The 21,556-nt window shown below is 33.8% G+C and overlaps 1 protein-coding gene and 1 long non-coding RNA gene across 2 annotated transcripts in view; both read left to right on the top strand.

The window, feature by feature from the left end:
* The first annotated feature begins 684 nt into the window (after positions 1-684).
* On the top strand, positions 685-2,990 carry LOC110037344. The gene is made up of 8 exons (XM_020741970.1): positions 685-806; positions 1,159-1,689; positions 1,770-1,993; positions 2,067-2,148; positions 2,237-2,292; positions 2,483-2,557; positions 2,779-2,853; positions 2,963-2,990. The coding sequence occupies exons 1-8, from the start codon at positions 753-755 to the stop codon at positions 2,988-2,990; spliced, it is 1,125 nt and encodes a 374-aa protein (XP_020597629.1). The 5' UTR covers positions 685-752.
* Positions 2,991-3,078: 88 nt separating this feature from the next.
* LOC110037343 overlaps positions 3,079-21,556 on the top strand; it is a 38,381-nt gene continuing 19,903 nt past the window's right edge. Inside the window, exons 1-2 of the long non-coding RNA XR_002295323.1 lie at positions 3,079-3,156; positions 3,266-3,347. This is a non-coding gene — a long non-coding RNA (uncharacterized LOC110037343). The remainder of the gene's footprint in view (positions 3,157-3,265; positions 3,348-21,556) is intronic.

Consider the following 21,556-nt stretch of genomic DNA (forward strand, 5'->3'; position numbering starts at 1 on the left):
TAGATTATCTTGCCCAACATCACCGGAAATCCCAAATTCCCCCCATTAGTAACATTTAAATTGGCAGGAACAATATTTTTTTCATCATTAAGCAAAGGATTGTTCAGCATTGTATTTTGCAAATCAACATTAATGCCCTGCTCATCATCTATAGATTGAGGCTGCTCAACAACAGTAGCATTCCCATCATTGCCAAAGATATATATATTAGTAAGTTATGAACAAATATTTGTTTTTATAAAATTAATTTAAAAATTGAGCTCATATTGCTTGCTCACTTTAACCAATCAATCAAATACAAACACTGTAGTTTGCTGGAACTCAGCATTGATTTTAAAAAAAAAAATTATAGCCATAATCTTTATGAATTAAATATATAATGAAGTTATTGGGCTATATTATGAGACAAATCAAATATTTAATTTTAAAAAAATTAATTTTTTCATTTGTCGAAGTTTTTGATCGACCCCCCGTCTACCCGTTTAGTTAGAATTTATAGGCTTTGGCCCACTGGGACCCACATTAATAACGGACGATCTCAGTCCTTGATGCTTCCGGCGTTATTGTTTAATATCCGTTGGGATTTTGAACGTTGCGAGTATGGGACCCATTCACCAAGCCGTACTCGTTTGATTAAAGGGAAAACAAGGTTAAACATAAATGGACTAGGGATTTTGAATTGAAGTTGAAGGGAAAGGGTGAGATCGAGGTTTACAGTGGTAGCCGTTGAGCTAAGTTAAAGCTTTCCACGGATGGAGATGGGAGCTTTCTCTCAACCCTCGGACGACTACAAGAGGAACAGCAAGGTTTTTTACCTTTATCATCATCTTCTGCAATGGCTTTTCCTTCTTCTATTTTGTGGCTTGTAGTTGATTCATTGCTCAAATTTCTGTTAAGCTTCAGTTAGCTCTTAATCTGAAGGAAACATTGGGACAATTCATTATCCTTATCCATGGTGCCTAACTTATGATTCTTCTCTTGTAGAATGTATTTTTGTTTGCTTAGTCGTCTAATTTTTCTCTTCTATTTGTTAAATTCCTCTCTGATTCGAATAAAAACGGTTTAGTTACAAGTGTTTGAACTTTCAAAAAAACTATTCGGGCAAACTCGTTATTTGGGTTATTGGATGGATAGTGTAAAGAAACTTTCAATTTACAGGTAGACCTTGCTGCTACATTGAGGGAATCAATTTCTTTTGGTAGGTTCTTCTCAGAATCTTTGGACTGGGAAAAATGGTCAACCTTTAATCACAATAAACACTTGGAAGAGGCCAAGAACTGTTCAGTTCCGGGATCAGTTGCTCAAAAGAAAGCTCTCTTCGAAGCACACTACAGAAAATCTGCTGCTCTAAAGTTGGCTGCACAGCTGAAGCCAATAAATGATAGTACAAACCTTGGTTTTTCATTCATTGAAACTGAAAATGTGGAACCAGAACTACATGAATCTGCATGCAAGAAAGCTGAAGGTGAAGAGCAAAAAAATCAGAGATGTTCGAAAGCTTCATATAAATTTGGTGAGAATCATAGGTTGGAAAAGATTGATGATAACAACAGTGGTCCAACAATGGGGATTGGATGTCATGAAAAGCATTCTTTGCAAATTAACCCATCAAATAGAGTTGAAAACAACGAGAATAAGGCCATCGCCTATGATAATGATTGCATGAAGCAAGACAAAAAAGCAATGAAGGTTGTTTTTCTGTTATTCATTGTTGCTCATTTTGGGCAATTATCATATTCTCTATTTTATCGTTTTTGTGGCTTTTGAAGGTGGTTTCTTGTTTGAGTCACCAGAATGAGAACCCAAATAAGAATATATCTGCAACAAATATCATAAAATCAAACGATGTTCAGGAAGAACAACGGATATCATCATCTTGTGCATCTAAGATTCACAAATCCTTGTCAAAAGAAAACAAACCAACTGAAAGTCACATGGCGGTCTGCTTAAGATCAAATGATAGAAGAGAAAAAGCTTTAGGATCACCACATATGTCAGTTGTTTCTAATTCTACTTGGAGAGGACAAAAACAATTTTTAGCAAATAAAATTTCTATCATTTTACAGGAAGGTTGTGGATTTAAATGTTGCTTGCACTTCCTCAAGATCATCACAATTCTATCACAGTCACATCAAAACTCCATCAAAGGTGCTTAAATATATTTTGCATTAGTGTAGATCGTCAAAATGTTTTCCTCCTTTATGATTCTAATCAGGCTCTAAATGTTGCATTGCAGGCATACAAAACTGAACCAAAACATACTTTTTTGACCACACAGCTAGAATGTAGAGGGTACTTTCTCTATAACATTGTTCATAATGTAGCTTAAAATATATCATTATAATGGGAATATTTTTTAAATACCTATCTTTTTTCTTTTCAAGTAGATCATAAAAAGTTTAGCTCTTATATGTTGTTGTGGATTGGTTGTCCTTTGTTGTAGTCCAAAAGCTAAAAGTAGTCACTTTCAATTGTTGTTCAGGACTCAGACACCATCATACAAACCATCTTCAACAAGAAGAAAAGCGCATGCTATCTTTTGCCCGCTTTCAATCAGGTCCGTTGTTCTTGTTCAAATTTTTGAGGTTTGTTCTTTTTTAATAGCTTGGTTTGCAAACCAAAAATTGAAATTTAATCATGAGATGTATTTCGTATGTATGTGTCAGTTGCTTCAAATTTTCAAGTAGATCATAAGAAGTTTAGCTCTTATATGTTGTTGTGGACTGGTTGTCCTTTGTTGTAGTCCAAAAGCTAAAAGTAGTTTCAATGGTTGTTCAGGACTCAGACACCATTATACAAAACATCTTCAACAAGAAGAAAAGCGCATGCTATCTTTTGCCCGCTTTCAATCAGGTCCGTTATTCTTGTTCAAATTTTTGAGGTTTGTTCTTTTTTAATAGCTTGGTTTGCAAACCAAAAATTGAAATTTAATCATGAGATGTATTTCGTATGTATGTGTCAGTTGCTTCAAATCTTCAAGTTTCAAGTAGATCATAAGAAGTTTAGCTCTTATATGTTGTTGTGGACTGGTTGTCCTTTGTTGTAGTCCAAAAGCTAAAAGTAGTTTCAATGGTTGTTCAGGACTCAGACACCATTATACAAAACATCTTCAACAAGAAGAAAAGCGCATGCTATCTTTTGCCCGCTTTCAATCAGGTCCGTTATTCTTGTTCAAATTTTTGAGGTTTGTTCTTTTTTAATAGCTTGGTTTGCAAACCAAAAATTGAAATTTAATCATGAGATGTATTTCGTATGTATGTGTCAGTTGCTTCAAATCTTCAAGTGCTGGGGAAAACATACTATTGTCTGATAGATCTGTTTCTTCTAGCTCTAAAACTATAAAAAAGGTATGTAAGCCAAAACTTCATAGTTTAAAAAAGGCTAAAGTTTTCATGGCTAATGAGATTCATACAAGGAAGATAAACCAATTTGAAAGTGCTTGAATCATTCTGTTATGGACACCACTTGCCATTTGCTTATCTATTGTCTGATAAATCTGTTTCTTCTAGCTCTAAAACTATAAAAAAGGTATGTAAGCCAAAACTTCATAGTTTAAAAAAGGCTAAAGTTTTCATGGCTAATGAGATTCATACAAGGAAGATAAACCAATTTGAAAGTGCTTGAATCATTCTGTTATGGACACCACTTGCCATTTGCTTATTTTTTTACGCTACATTATTTTTGTGTCTTTGCAATATTCATAAGGCGGTGAACATGGTTTATCCTTATCTAAAATTAAACTAATAATTGATAATTAAAAAATAAATATTTTTAGTTGTTATTTTTGGCATTCGTTATGCTATAACTTTGTTTACTAAGTGTGATCATATTTTCAACTTACACGGACTAGCCATATACAATCATTGCCGTAATCTTTCTACATTGTCCTTGAAGTAAATATGAAATAAAAACTATATTGTTAACTGTGAATAACAATTGCAATTATATTCATTTTTTAAGCTACTGAATACATTTACTGAATGACGATACCAATATAAACCCAGGAATACCCATATCACAAATTGAGGTTGTAAGCCTATCTTTAAAGAATAATTTTACCTTTTAAATGAAATGTTGGTTCACCATTTGTCATTGCTATATCATAACATGATAAATCAAGAAGCGGAGAGGCACCCTAATAATAAATATATTTCTTAATATAATGACATCAAATCATGGCTAATGAGTATCAAACTCTTATATTCTTTAATACCATTTTCTAAAAGTTTGTGAGACATTTACATTTTTTATAGGACATAAAGCCCCTATTATTTCATGAAGTTAAAGACAAAATAGCCTTATTCATATATTTTCTACAATTGGGTCCATACATTGTTGTTAACAAGAATTTTCATATTAAAGACCTTGAAATGTGACTTATAACTATATTATTAGGGGCCTGTTTTGTATCTCTTATGAGAATGTGAGTAATAATCTAATTTACTCTTAATGTAGTAGGTTAAATCTCAATATGAGAAACCATGCATCCATAAATTAAACATAAACTCGAACACCATGACATATAAATTCAAAAAAAAATTTCCAAATTTTTTGTAAATTAACTAACAAAATGGTTATTTCCTTATAGAAATCCTGAAACTAGAAATATGGAGCCATGATTAAGGGAAATCTTTGGGGAATGCTCATAAAGTAAACTCAGCTTTGAACCTCATGACATAAATAATCAAGAATTATTTTTTCCTTATATTGGGCAAGTTTACTAATAATGGTGATTTCTTTGTAGAAATCCCGCAACTAGAAAAAAGAAGCCATGAATGAGTGAAATATTTGGGTAGTGCTCATCTTTTTCTAAATTCACGTTTCAAAAAGTACTCATAAACAATTTGCCTGAACTACAAGCATCTTTTGGAGTTCACAAACATAAATAAACTCATTGAGTTGTTAGACAAAAATCTAGTTTCTCTTTAGTAGATATGTATTTAACAAAAATTTAAGGATAGTGATTTCTTATATCTTTTAAATATTGGATGTAGCATTTGACAGAAGGGTGTGTTTATTTTATTTCTAGGTTATTCAAGATAGAGATATAGCATGAATGAGTGCAATCTTTAGGGGGTGCTCATCTTTTTCTCAATTCACCTTTCGAAAAGTATTCATAACCAAATTACATGAACTAGGAACATCTTTTGGAGTTCAAAAATGATTTCTTATATCTTAACATTCAACAAAAGGGTGTGTTTATTTGATTCCAGGGGCTTCAAGGTAGGTATAGCATGCAACAAACCTTTTGCTAATGAATCTCTTTTCGCTTTCAACCAAAATGGCATTTTCTCCTCAAGGCTTTAATGGAGTGAAATTCAATTGGTGCCACATTACATTACATTAAGAGAATGGATGATGCATGCAAATAGTCATTAGAAGATATCAATGTTATTTTGATTAATGAAGTTAAGAAGATCATGTGAAATGTTAAGTTTTTGTAATACAATCTAAATAATAAAAAAGAAAAAGTAAAGCAAGATTTTGTTGAGGGTACAATGTAACAGTTTAAATTCTTAATTGAAAAAGGAAACCAGGCTGTCACAGTCAAAACAAAGTACATAATACTTCTATTGTGAATGCAATGCTAAATTTACCTTCCAAAAATAGTCATAACCAATTTGCATGAACTAGAAACATCTTTTGGAGTTCACAATTACAAATAAATTCATTGTGCTGGTGGACATAAATTTAGTCTATCTTTTGTAGATATGCATTCTATAGAATTGAGGGATGGTGATTTCTTTTATCTTTTAATTATTGGATAAAACATTAAAGAGAAGGGCAGTGTGTTCATTTGATTTCTAGGGCATTCAAGGTAGATATAGCATGCAATATCAAACCTTCACTAATTAATTTCTTTCCACTTTCGACCAATATGACATTTTATCCTTAAGACTTTCAATGGTGTGAAACTTAAATGGTGCCACATTGCATTACATGAAGAGAACAGAGATGCAGCAAATAGTCATTAAAAAATATCAAGGTACTTTTGATTAATGAAGTTGAGAAGATCATTGAGATGTTAAGTTCTTTGTAATTTTGTTTACAAACATAAATAAATGGTTTTTTTTTCCAAAAAAAAAAATGTTAAAGCAAGATTTTTTTGTGGGGTGCAATCTAGCAGTTTAGATTTTTTTCAAATGAAAACCAGACTTTCAAAGTTAAACAAAGCACATTATGCACCTATTAGTGAATGCATTACTATAATAAGTAATTGGTAAGTTCATGGGATCATAAGATTTTCTTATATTGCACGAACTATGAATCAAAACTAGAATTTCAATGATTTTTCTTTTTTTGATTTTACATGTGAAAATAATTTTATCCCTTGCCCATGTCATTTTGCTTTATTGATTATATGTAAATCATGGGTCTTAGCTATGATAATAAAATTTTCCCTCTGTCAACATAAGCTTAGCATGTAACTTTAAACGCCAGAAATAGTATAACAATTATTTCATTTTTATTAAGAATAGGTTTCCAAATGATTAATGGATTACAACGCTGAATCTTATAAAACTTGAACTTATTTAGAAGTCCTAGAATAAAATTAAGAAAAGTGATATGTATGTGAGAGCAACTAATGGAAAATAAATCATTATTATAATAGACACTACTTTTTTTATGGTCGTGCATTTTTATTATTAATAGTTTGTGAGGCCAATCCTTCAAATGGGAGATTTATGTTAATTTTAAAATTTTTGCAAAGATAACATAGCTCAAAAATAAGAGTGTGAAGTTTTGGGAGGGAAGAAATGGGTCTACCTGCCAACATTTATTTTGAACATCAATAAATAAATTGTTTAGTCTTCATGCAGGCATTAATACAAAGTTTCTTTGACACTATTGTAGCATTTCGAAAAGATGTTTAAGGATCAAAACTTCCAGATAGAATATGATTGGGGAATACTTAATGAACAATTTTTATTTTGGGAGATAAAACATTAAAGAAGCACATTCGACGTGAGGTATGAGCATAAATGGTTGCTCTCATACAAAAAAACATGACCATCAACGACGGTGGTTGTTTTAAGTGTCTTCTATCCTCATCAATGGCATATGTATCCTTTAAAACCTTAAATCCATGATACTAAACAATAAGTGATGATGGTTTAATGCAACGACTACTTTATTCTAACTCACTACCTTTATGTTTAAACATAAAGTATAACGAAGATAACAATTCCACTTTTGAGACATGCTTCCTATTTAGCTCTCTCCAATTATTTTGAAACTTAAGGCTTCATAATCGATTCAAAAAGTTAACTTTTTTACCAGCAATTAATGACTTCTATTACTAAGGGCTCTTAGTATTGCACAGAATTCATTCATAAATAAAAAAAAATTTCATTGACTAATTCAATTTCTTGGTGAAGAAGAAAATGAGATGTTCATTTTAACTAGTGCAGCTCCATGTCCTATATTAGAGTCATCACAATTTACATCGAATACCAGGTTGATGTGGATAGAATAAAATAAGGGAAATTAGTTTGCAATTCACCGAGATTGCTGCTATAAAAATTAAGTTAGATTAAACTAGTTCATGAAGCTAGCATACCTACGTAAATGACTAGAGTTTGGGCAAAGCAATAGTATTCTGATTTCTTGGCATATGTATCCTTAAAAACCATAAATCCAATAACCTTTGACTATATGATACTAAAAAATAAGTGATAATGGTTCAATGCAACGAATACTTTATTCTAACTCACTACCTTTATGTTTAAACATAAAATATAACGAAGATAATAATTTTACTTTTGAGGCATGCTTCCTCTTTAGCTCTCTCTGATTATTTAGAAACTTAATAATCGATTCATAAAGTTACTTTTTTACCAGCAATTAATGACTTCTATTACTAAGGGCTCTCAGTATTGCATAGAAATCATTCATAAATTTAAATTTTTTTCATGGACTAATTCAATTTCTCGGTGAAGAAGGAAATGAGGTGTCCATTTTAACTAGTGCAACTCTATTTCCTATAATAGAGTCATCACCGTTCACATCGAATACCTGGTTGATATGGATAGAATAAAATAAGGGAAATTAGTTTGCAATTCACCAAGATTGCTGCTATAGGAATTAAGTTTTAGATATAACTAGTTCATGAAGCTATCATACCTACGTAAATGACTAGAGTTTGGGCAAAGCAATAGTAGTCTTGATCTTCGATGATATAATCTTGATGCTGAGAGCCAAAATAATGCATTAAAGGAAGCATGTTTGTGATGTAAGAAAGTGAAACTTCAAATGGACATATAACTGGTATTTCTAAAGAACTCCAAACACCTGTAGCAAGTGATAGAAGTGTTCCTCCAAACACATTTCAATAATTGAAATAATGTATACTAAAAAGCACAATTGTGATGTGAGAAAATGGCACTTCTTCGGATCACCATACAACTACAATGTCCTAAAAACCCGATGCATTGGATAACTCCAAGAACATGATTTTTCCACTCATACATTCTATATCGTGTTTTCAAAGCTATCTTCAACTAACCTCTCGGTCATACTATCTATCTCTTGTTTTCAAAGCTATCTTCAACAAATCACCCAGTCTTACTCTGATATGATAATAAATACTGCATAAGTAGGACAAAATAATGGTTCCATGTAACTTATCAAATAATCATCCAATCTCTAGATGAAAAAGTAGTACTTTATAGTGACATATTCTTGAACTTTGACATGAATGGCCATCAAATTCTTAATCTGTTTTTGTCCACTCATACAAACTATATCGTGTTTTCAAAGCTATCTTCAATTAATCTCCCGATCATACTATCTATCTCATGTTTTCAAAGTTATCTTCAAAATAATGGTTCCCTGTAACCGATCAAATAATCATCCAATCTCTGAATGGAAAAGTAGTACTTAATAGTGATATATTCTTGAACTTTGCTAGGAATGGCCATCAAATTCTTAATTTGTTTTTGTCCACTCATACATTCTATATCGTGTTTTGAAAGCTATCTTCAACTAATCTCCCGATCATACTATCTATCTCATGTTTTCAAAGTTATCTTCAAAATAATGGTTCCCTGTAACCGATCAAATAATAATCCAATCTCTGAATGGAAAAGTAGTACTTAATAGTGATATATTCTTGAACTTTGCTAGGAATGGCCATCAAATTCTTAATTTGTTTTTGTCCACTCATACATTCTATATCGTGTTTTGAAAGCTATCTTCAACTAATCTCCCGATCATACTATCTATCTCATGTTTTCAAAGTTATCTTCAAAATAATGGTTCCCTGTAACCGATCAAATAATAATCCAATCTCTGAATGGAAAAGTAGTACTTAATAGTGATATATTCTTGAACTTTGCTAGGAATGGCCATCAAATTCTTAATTTGTTTTTGTCCACTCATACATTCTATATCGTGTTTTGAAAGCTATCTTCAACTAATCTCCCGATCATACTATCTATCTCATGTTTTCAAAGCTATCTTCAACAAATCACCCAGTCTTACTCTGATATGATAATAAATACTGCATAAGTAGGACAAAATAATGGTTCCATGTAACTTATCAAATAATCATCCAATCTCTGGATGAAAAAGTAGTACTTTATAGTGATATATTCTTGAACATTGATATGAATGGCCATCAAATTCTTAATCTGTTTTTGTCCGCTCATACAATCTATATCGTGTTTTCAAAGCTATCTTAAACTAATCTCCCAATCATACTATCTATCTCATGTTTTCAAAGCTATCTTCAAAATAATGGTTCCATGTAACTGATCAAATAATCATCCAATCTCTGAATGGAAAAGTAGTACTTAATAGTGATATATTCTTGAACTTTGCTAGGAATGGCCACAAATTCTTAATCTGTTTTTGGTCCACTCATACATTCTATATCGTGTTTTCAAGGGTATCTTCAACTAATCTCCCGGTCATACTATCTATCTCATGTTTTCAAAGCTATCTTCAACAAATCACCCAGTCTTACTCTGATATGATAATAAATACTGCATAAATAGGACAAAATAATGGTTCCATGTAACTTATCAAATAATCATCCAATCTCTGGATGAAAAAGTAGTACTTTATAGTGATATATTCTTGAACATTGATATGAATGGCCATCAAATTCTTAATCTGTTTTTGTCCGCTCATACAATCTATATCGTGTTTTCAAAGCTATCTTCAACTAATCTCCCGATCATACTATCTATCTCATGTTTTCAAAGCTATCTTCAAAATAATGTTTCCCTGTAACCGATCAAATAATCATCCAATCTCTGAATGGAAAAGTAGTACTTAATAGTGATATATTCTTGAACTTTGCTAGGAATTGTCTACTCATACATTCTATATCGTGTTTTCAAAGCAATCTTCAACTAATCTCCCGATCATACTATCTATCTCATGTTTTCAAAGCTATCTTCAAAATAATGGTTCCCTGTAACCGATCAAATAATCCTCCAATCTCGGAATGGAAAAGTAGTACTTAATAGTGATATATTCTTGAACTTTGCTAGGAATGGCCATCAAATTCTTAATTTGTTTTTGTCCACTCCTACTATATCGTGTTTTCAAAGCTATCTTCAACTAATCTCCCGGTCAATACTATCTATCTCATGTTTTCAAAGCTATCTTCAAAATAATGGTTCCCTGTAACCGATCAAATAATCATCCAATCTCTGAATGGAAAAGTAGTACTTAATAGTGATATATTCTTGAACTTTGCTAGGAATGGCCATCAAATTCTTAATTTGTTTTTGTCCACTCATATATTCTATATCGTGTTTTGAAAGCTATCTTCAACTAATCTCCCGATCATACTATCTATCTCATGTTTTCAAAGCTATCTTCAAAATAATGGTTCCATGTAACTGATCAAATAATCATCCAATCTCTGAATGGAAAAGTAGTACTTAATAATGATATATTCTTGAACTTTGCTATGAATGACCATCAAATTCTTAATCTATTTTTGTCCACTCATACAATCTATATCGTGTTTTCAAAGCTATCTTCAACTAATCTCCCTGTCAATACTATCTATCTCATGTTTTCAAAGCTATCATCAACAAATCACCCAGTCTTACTCTGATATGATAATAAATACTGTATAAGTAGGACAAAATAATGGTTCCATGTAACTGATCAAATAATCATCTAATCTCCGGATGGAAAAGTAGTACTTAAGTGATATATTCTTGAACTTTGCTATATATTCTTGAACTTTGCTATGAATGGCCATCAAATTCTTAATCTGTTTTTGTAGCTTCTCATACTTTTGTCGCATTCTATAGGATTTTCAGTTGGGGAGCACTGATCTCTAGATGAGATCAATGATGTGAATTTGATGTGCATTGATAGCAAGGTTCAAGAATATATCACTATCATGTACTGCTTTTCCATCTAGAGATTGAATGTTTATTTGATCAGCCACAGTTCACGTCGAATACCTGGTTGATGTGGATAGAATAAAATAAGGGAAATTAGTTTGCAATTCACCAAGATTGCTGCTTTAAGAATTAAGTTTTAGATTAAACTAGTTCATGAAGCAAGCATACCTACGTAAATGACAAGTGTTTGGGCAAAGCAATAGTAGTAGTCTTGATTTCTTGGCATATGTATCCTTTAAAACCATAAATCCAGTAACCTCTGACTACATGATACTAAACAATAAGTAATGATGGTTCAATGCAACGACTACTTTATTCTAACTAACTACCTTTATGTTTAAACATAAAATAAAAGAAGATAACAACTCCACTTTTGAGACATGCTTCCTATTTAGCTCTCTCTGATTATTTAGAAACTTAAGGCTTCATAATCGATTCTAAAAGTTACTTTTTTACTAGCAAATAATGACTTCGATTACTAAGGCCTCTCAGTATGGCATAGAATTCATTCATAAATAAAAAAAAAAATTTCATTGACTAATTCAATTTCTTGGTGAAGAAGGAAATGAGGTGTGAAATGAGGTGTCCATTTTAACCAACTCCATTTCCTATATTAGAGTCATCACAGTTCACATCGAATACCTGGTTGATGTGGATAGAATAAAATAAGGGAAATTAGTTTGCAATTCACCGAGATTGCTGCTATAAGTATTAAGTTAGATTAAACTAGTTCATGAAGCTAGCATACCTACGTAACTTACTAGAGTTTGGGCAAAGAAATAGTAGTCATGATTTCTTGGCATATGTATCCCTTAAAACCATGAATCCAATAACCTTTGACTGCATGATACTAAACAATAAGTGATGATGGTTCAATGCAACGACTACTTTATTCTAACTCACTACCTTTATGTTTAAAAATAAAACATAACTAAGATAACAATTCCAGTTTTGAGACATGCTTCCTCTTTAGCTCTCTCTGATTATTTAGAAACTTAAGGCTTCATAATCGGCTCAAAAAGTTAACTTTTTTACCAGCAATTAATGACTTCTATTACTAAGGGCTCTCAGTATTGCATAGAAATCATTCATACATATAAATTTTTTTCATGGACTAGTTCAATTTCTTGGTGAAGAAGGAAATGAGGTGTCCATTTTAACTAGAGCAGTCCCATTTCCTATATTAGAGTCATCATAGTTCACATCGAATACCTGGTTGATGTGGATAGAATAAAATAAGGGAAATTAGTTTGCAATTCACCGAGATTGCTGCTATAAGTATTAAGTTAGATTAAACTAGTTCATGAAGCTAGCATACCTACGTAACTTACTAGAGTTTGGGCAAAGAAATAGTAGTCATGATTTCTTGGCATATGTATCCCTTAAAACCATGAATCCAATAACCTTTGACTGCATGATACTAAACAATAAGTGATGATGGTTCAATGCAACGACTACTTTATTCTAACTCACTACCTTTATGTTTAAAAATAAAACATAACTAAGATAACAATTCCAGTTTTGAGACATGCTTCCTCTTTAGCTCTCTCTGATTATTTAGAAACTTAAGGCTTCATAATCGGCTCAAAAAGTTAACTTTTTTACCAGCAATTAATGACTTCTATTACTAAGGGCTCTCAGTATTGCATAGAAATCATTCATACATATAAATTTTTTTCATGGACTAGTTCAATTTCTTGGTGAAGAAGGAAATGAGGTGTTCATTTTAACTAGTGCAACTCCATTTCCTATATTAGAGTCATCACAGTTCACATCGAATACCTGGTTGATATAGATAGAATAAAAAAAGGGAAATTAGTTTTAAATTCACCAAGATTGCTGCTATAAGAATTAAGTTCTAGATATAACTAGTTCATGAAGCTAGGATACCTACGTAATTGACTAGAGTTTTGGCAAAGCAATAGTAGTCTTGATTTCTTGGCATATGTTTAAAACCATAAGTCCAGTAACCTTTTACTACATCATACTAAACAATAAATGATGATGGTTCAATGCAACGACTACTTTATTCTAACTCACTACCTTTATGTGTTTAAACATAAAATATAACGAAGATAACAATTCCACTTTTGAGACATGCTTTCTGTTTAGACTACCTTTATGTGTTTAAACATAAAATATAATGAAGATAACAATTCCACTTTTGAGACATGCTTCCTGTTTAGCTTTCTCTGATTATTTAGAAACTCAAGGCTTCATAATCGATTCAAAAATTTAACTTTTTTACCAGCAATTAACGACTTCTATTTCTAAAGCCTCTCAGTATTGCGTAGAATTCATTCATAAATAAAAAACATTTTCATGGACTAATTCAATTTCTTGGAGAAGAAAGAAATGAGGTGTCCATTTTAACTAGTGCAGCTCCATTTCCTATATTATAGTCATCACAGTTCACATCGAATACCTGGTTGATGTGGATAGAATAAAATAAGGGAAATTAGTTTGCAATTCACCGAGATTGCTGCTATAAAAATTAAGTTAGATTAAACTAGTTCATGAAGCTAGCATACTTATGTAAATTACTAGAGTTTGGGCAAAGCAATAGTAATCTTGATTTCCTCACATATGTATCCTTTAAAACCATAAATCCAATAACCTTTGACTACATGTTATTGAACAATAAGTGATGATGGTTCAATGCAACGACTTCTTTATTCTAACTCACTACCTTTATGTTTAAACATAAAATATAACTAAGATAACAACTCCACTTTTGAGACATGCTTCTTCTTTAGCTCTCTCTGATTATTTAGAAACTTAAGGCTTCATAATCGGTTCAAAAAGTTAACTTTTTTACCAGCAATTAATGACTTCTATTACTAAGGGCTCTCAGTATTGCATAGAAATCATTCATAAATATAATTTTTTTCATGGACTAGTTTAATTCCTTGGTGAAGAAGGAAATGAGGTGTCCATTTTAACTAGTGCAACTCCATTTCCTATATTAGAGTCATCACAGTTCACATCGAATACCTGGTTGATGTGGATAGAATAAAACAAGGGAAATTAGTTTGTGATTCACCAAGATTGCTTCTATAAGAATTAAGTTTAAGATATAACTAGTTCATGAAGCAAGCATACCTACGTAAATGACTAGAGTTTGGGCAAAGCTAGAGTTTGGGCAAAGCAATAGTAGTCTTGATCTTCGATGAGATAATCTTGATGCTGAGAGCCAAAGTAATGATTTAAGGAAGCATTTTTATGATATAAGAAAGTAAAACTGCAAATGGACATATAATCGGTATTTCTAAAGAACTCCAAACACATGTAGCAAGTGATATAAGTGTTCCTCCAAACACATGCCAATAATTGAAATAATGTATACTAAAAAACACATTTGTGATGTGAGAAAGTGGCACTTATTCGGATCACCATACAACTACAATGTCCTAAAAACTCAGTGTGTTGGATAACTCCAAGGACATGATTGTCCACTCATACAATCTATCTTGTCTTTTCAAAGCTATCTTCATCTAATCTTCCAGTCTTACTCTGATATGATAATATATACTGTATAACTAGGACAAAATAATTGTTCCATGTAACTGATCAAATAATCATCTAATCCCTTAATGGAAAAGTAGTACTTGATAGTGATATATTCTTGAACTTTGCTATCAATGGCCATCAAATTCTTAATCTGTTTTGTAGCTTCTCATACTTTGGTTGAATTCAATAGGCTTTTCAGTTGGGGAATGACGTGATCTCTCGTAAGGGAGCCAATCCAAGTGTCAAACTTTTAATAACAGCATCTTAAAGCTCCTTTTTAGTATATGTCACATCGCCTGAGATATTTGCTCTCTGTCTCATAGGCAGTCTCATTGGTGCCTCACTCATAGTCTGTACAAATATAACACGAGACACGACAGCCCTTACCTCTATTTGAGTATTCTTCACAGTAGAGTCCTTCAATGACAAAAGTATAATATATTTCTCCTCCTTGATAAATGAGTCACTTTGCTTGGGAAATTGGCTCCTCTGTCCCATTGTCTCCTTTCTTCATCAAAGATAATTTTTTTGGTGGCTCACTAACGGTCTGTAAATTTATAACATGAGACACGATAGGTCTAACCTCTTTTTGAGTACTCATCACTATAGACTTCTTCAATGACAAAAGTCTAATATATTTCCCATCCTTAATAAATAAGTTGGTATTTTGTAGCCATTATGAAATGTACCAGAAATAAGTGGGTACTAAAAACCCTTTCCACATGATTTCCCTTCAATAGCTCACGGCTTTGCTCTCTACACAATCAAAGTGCCTATTTCATCAAAGGAAAAAGTACAAGATGGTATGGTTGGAGGAGCCCTCTAACAAAACCCAAAAAAATATAAAACACGCTCAAAGAGCTCCTTAACCAAGATTACACTCAACCCAAAAAGATCTCATAGGGCGCATAATGGTTGTGTGTGTGTGTGTTTATATATGTATGTATGTATGTATGTATGTATATATATATATATATATATATATATATATTAAATAAACCTGAGGGCAAATATATTAGAAAGGAAGGTACAGATATGTTGGATGCGAGGGGCCAAACTGAAACCCTAAGCACCCGATATACAAAACACACCAAGGTCTCAAAAAAGTACATCTTTACCCAAAAAATAAAACTAAAACCTAGACAAAACTCTACTCCAACAGTCTCCAAAGTCTCAGAGATTCAAACATAAAATGAGAGCTTGAGAACGACTCAATGTATCCTTACCTCTTACCTCTGATGCGAGGGGCCAAACTGAAACCCTAAGCACCCGATATACAACACACACCAAGGTCTAAAAAAAGTACATCTTTACCTAAAAAATAAAATTATAACCTAGACACAAAACTCTACTCCAAAAGTCTCCAAAGTCTCAGAGATTCAAACATTAAATGAGAGCTTAAGAACGACTCAATGTATCCTTACCTCTTACCTCTGGTTATAGGTAGAGAGTCAGCTAATTAATTGTTAAGTCTACTGCCATTACCCGAAACAACCAAGGTATCATTTATTAAGTTCTTGTGTTCTAGTAGACCTCTAATTTTCTTCTTTTTGCTGGATGTGTAAACCGGTCATTCCTCATCTGAAGACTAGCTCATCTGATCCATGGATTTGTCAAAAGATTATCGGGCATGCGTAAACTGTTGCATATCATGAGCCCCTTATGCCTGAATGACAGTGACAGCTTGCTCGATCTGATGAGGTGGTAGGGCCGCAATAGAATGATCACTTAGAGTAAAAAGTTGGAGTTGAAGCTGGGGCACACCTAGGGTTGGGACACTCCACGAGATTGTCAACCGTTACATCAATGATAGGTTCTAGAGTTGGTGAAGTATGAAAAGTCTTCTTTGCAACCACCAACAGAGGTTCCACGGGAGGAATCAGAGGTCCTTCATCTTGAGCATTATGTGGAGGTTGAGTAGTTGAAAGATTGCGCGAGGGGGTAGTGGAACCAACAACAACGTTGGCCAGTGGACTAGATGGTACGGTTACCACAATGTTATTGGGGTTAGAGATATCCTTGTGATGAATAAGAGTGTCACTAACTTGGAGAAGATTAGGAGGGGAATCTCTAAATCTGGCTGAGCACTTTGCATTTTTGTTTTTAGATGGAGGTGTTGGTGGTGACATTAAGAATTAGAGTGACCGAACATACGACAGTGAGAGCAATACTTGGGGAAAAACTCAATAACTACCATTTACCAATATCCTTGAAGTTGTGAGCTTAACCAAAATTCTTCAAGGTGCGATTAAAGTGATGCCCCTTCAATAAGTACCCTGGCTTCCGAAGGACGTAACAGATTAAATGTAGGAATGTACATTTTGAGTGGCTTGCCATAGACTGAAATAATAAAGTACAACACATTTTGATTAAAAAAATAAAATTTCAGGCCAGGGAGGGTAATCTAGACCGTTATGGTTGGTGGTTTCGTATGTGGGTCAAAATCCACAGTTCATATCAAAATCTACCAATATCCTTGAAGTTGTGAGCCTAACCAAAATTCCTCAGGTGCGATTAAAGTGATGCCCCTTCAATAAGTACCCTGGCTTCTGAAGAACGTAACAGATTAAATGTAGGAATGCACGTTTTGAGTGGCTTGCCATAGACTGAAATAATAAAATAGAACACATCTTGATTAAAAAAATGAAATTTCATGCCAGGGAGGGTAATCTAGACCGGTATGGTTGGTGGTTTCGTCTGTGAGTCAAAATCCACAGTCCATATCAAAATTTTCATTGCTTTGTTAATAAGCCAAACTAGTTTTCTAAAAAAAAAGCGTGTGTAATCTTCTTAATTGTTAAGTTGAATAAGGATGTGCCACCCATCTAAAAGTCTAATTTTTCACTTCCCAACAAGGTACATAAGCTCAAATTTCTTACAAATCAACTCCATTTTGGGTTTGTCATAAATGAATTTTCCAACCAAAGTCAGGCAATATGAGGAAGCAAGCAAATTACTTTAAGCTTCAGTAAAAATGATGGTCGGCTTCTCATTCTTCCCATCAGCTTTCTTGATGTAACAGAACTCGCCACCCTCCAACAGTACGATTGAAGGCGGGAACAAACTCGATTTATGATTAACTGAGGCATGAACACCCGCAAAGGCAACAATATGTATATACACACAGATATTTATATACCGGCTCACTTCCGCAAACTAGGGGCAGAAGGACTAAAGTGGGACATCCCTAGCACCTTTGTGCCCTTTTGTGGCTTTTGGTTTTTTTTCCCTTTATGTATCTTTGCTTTATTTGAGTTTTGTGTGTGTTGTTTTGCATGAGTTAGGTTTTCTTTTAGGCCCTCTCATGCAACATTTCTGTATCTTTCTTCCGTATTAATATATTTGCACTTGGGCTTTAATATATATATATATATATACATATACATATATATACATATATAAAAGATATATGTACACATATATATGTATAAAAGATGTCGTCTCCCAAGCTCGGCTCTGCTAGGGTTTCGATCCATATCGAACCCTAGCAACCCTTATCGCATAAGATCATTTCTCTGGCATCGTCTTTACGTCCTCTCCGTCGTCGTCGGCTCGCACTGCTTCGACGTCGACTGCGGCTCACGTCTCGTCGTATCTGTTCAAAGCCGATAAAGTTCGCATCTCGTCGTCTCTGTTTGAATACATCTCACGGAAGACGAGAAGGGGTCGCCTCTTCCTCCTTTGTATTCCTTCTCACTGAAAACGGGAAGGGGTTGCATGCTCAATTCCTCCTTCGTCTTCCTTCTCAATTCAGCTCGACAGCACCGAGTGTTTGGTCTTTTCGGTTCTTGATCATCTTCGACTCGTCATTCCTGCCCTCTGACCGACTTGGCAGGGCTTCTAATTAATGTGATGGAGCTTCCTTCTTCTTTGATTTAACCTGGCAAAAGCCTCCTTTGCCCACATGGTGAGTAATCCTGAGTAATCCTCAACTGGAGACGTCGGTTGTCTTCCCCTCAAGTTATAAGAAATATCGTGATGGTACAGGTAACTGCCCATTTATTAAGAATGCAAGCAGAAAAATTGGGTAATCCTCAGGTGGAGACGGCGGGTCAGAAATTTCAACACTGATTGACAAATTCAAATTTGCCCTTATTGGATACAAGTGACTGCCCATTTATTAAGAACGCAAGCAGGAAAAGTGGGAAAACAACTCTATTTTTCTCAGAGTTAGAAATTTTAACCCTAACTGTCAAATTTAAATTTGTTTATATTGGAAAATTTCAGTGGGAGCACCCACCTATGAAATTTACCAGGAAAAGTTTTGATGATCTCAAATTAGCAGAAAATTGGAAAGTGGGGCTCATGGATGGGAGACATATATTGATTCAACTAACCGTGGCTGAAGACTACACTTAGATTTTCTCCAAAAAGTATCTTAGCATTGCTGGTAAATCAATGAAGCTACTAAAGTGGTCTACTGATTTTGACCCCAATCATGAACCTCCTACTGTACCGGTATGGTTCAGTCTACCAGGTCTCAAGTTATTCTTTTTTCATCATCAGGTTATTTACTATTGGGGCCATACTTGGGGACTCTATGAAGCTAGATCTACCAACTTTCTACCTAACCAGACCTTCTGTGGTCAACATACTTGTGGAAAGAGATATTACTTGATGTTACTGAAGTCTAGTTGAGCACAACTCATAATGGATATTGACAACAAATCATCATGAAGCATAGATCACCTTGCTGTTCTCATTGTAAGATGTTTGAGCATACAAGCATACACTTGCATAAGTTTCATCATACAAAAATCATAAGTTTCATCATAATTTGAAATCTAAAGATCAAGTGAATAAGGATGGATCTAATCTCACTATTCTGGACATATCTGTTCCATCTGGAGAGAAAGCTACCACATGATAGGTTTTGGATATCGCTAAAGATCAACCACCTACCATCCCTACTGAGAATGCCATAAGTTTCATCATAATTTGAAATCTAAAGATCAAGTGAATAAGGATGGATCTAATCTCACTACTCTGAACATATTTGTTCCATCTGGAGAGAAAGCTATCACAAGATAGGTTTTGGATATCGCTGAAGATCAGCCACTTACCATCCCTACTAAGAAGGTGCAAACCGATCATTTACCCAAAATCGCAGTTCCTGATGAAGAACATCATACTACAAGTACAGATTTGAAAGTGCTTATACCACTCATTGTTATTGAAGAAGACTCACCTTACATGTTAAGACACACAAGAGTGCTTCTTTGATTCAATCAAAGATCAGCTGGTACAACAAGCAGTTACTTCTAATGTTCAACATCCTACACATGTTCGACACACTTCTAGAACCAATCCACTGATCAGGCGAGCCAATCGTTGGATGAGGATTGACAGAGCTATTCCATGAGGAAGAAGAAGACTGGAGTCCGACTCGAGCTTGGGAACTTATTGGATGATACTTTAGTCACTACTGACAATGACACTCATCTTACCAATTTATTAGCTGACTCCTTTCCTAGAACTAGAGGTTAGGTCACTCTCTAGCTACCTGATACTATATTTTTTTGGCATTTTCTATTTTTTTTTCCTTAGGTCTCCTGTAATTTTCTGTATTTTCTCTTTTTTTAGAATCATTTTTATGTGATGGTTATCGTGGGAGAAGGGGTCATGCTTGGGCCCTTCCACACAATCTTTCTGTATCCTTATTTCCTTTTAATATATTAGCCTTTGGTTCTATTCCATTGAAAGGGTTTTACATTTAATGCATGGGAGCTCAATTGAGTCCCCATGAATGAAAATTTTCAGAAAAGGGGGAAGGGTGGATGAACATTGTAGGATATGATAGTACAAGTACGTCCAGATTTGGCAAGCCAATTAGCAGGTTGATTTCCAAACCCTAGGAACATAGCTCCAAATGACCTCAATTGATGAAGAGAGGATCAAAATCTTTTTAACCCAATAGATAAGATACCAAGGTGTGGTAGTTTGCTACTTCAGGATCTGAATTAGATGGTGGACATCAGATTCTACATTTATAAACTTGTGACGGAATCAGATAGCCAGCTTTAAGGCCCAATAGACGGCAACAACTTCAGTCTTCAATGCATCCCTAATAACCATTAGAGCTTGGAAAAACCATAAACAGTGCTCATTGTGGTTCCTGCAAATTACCCCAAAGGCAGACGAGGATGAGTTGTAGCTGCCATCATTGTTCAATTTAACTCAAGGAGCTTGTGGTTTCCTCCAGAAAATTCTTAGTATCAGGTGAGTCTTTTGTCCAATTGACCCCAATGGTGAGTTGAGTTTGTAAATGTTTTGGGCCTTACTAACATAAACTATACAGTTTTCTGTGAAGCACTGGGTTGAAGGCAATGTATTATCATACTTACCATTGTTTCTAGCCATCCAGAGGAACTAAGCCATAACAAGAGGAATATAGTGCAGTTTTTTATCTTTCCAATCCTTCCAGCATTCATTCCAGTTAATCCAATTGAAGTAAAGATGATTCTGCTGCAAGTGTTGTAAAGTTAACGCCCAAACTTCTTTAGAGAGCCTGCAGGAAATAAGTATATGGTCTAAGTCTTCTTCAGCCATACCACGCAAGTAGCATTTATAGGAACCTCTTAAACCTTTCAGTTTCAATACATCATCTGTTGGGAGAAATTTACTGAATAGCTTCTAACAAAAAATAGATATGGAAGGTGATAACATATTATCCC

The sequence above is a fragment of the Phalaenopsis equestris genome, unplaced genomic scaffold (genome assembly GCF_001263595.1).
Source record: "Phalaenopsis equestris unplaced genomic scaffold, ASM126359v1 Scaffold218874, whole genome shotgun sequence".
Classification (NCBI taxonomy): Eukaryota; Viridiplantae; Streptophyta; class Magnoliopsida; order Asparagales; family Orchidaceae; genus Phalaenopsis; species Phalaenopsis equestris.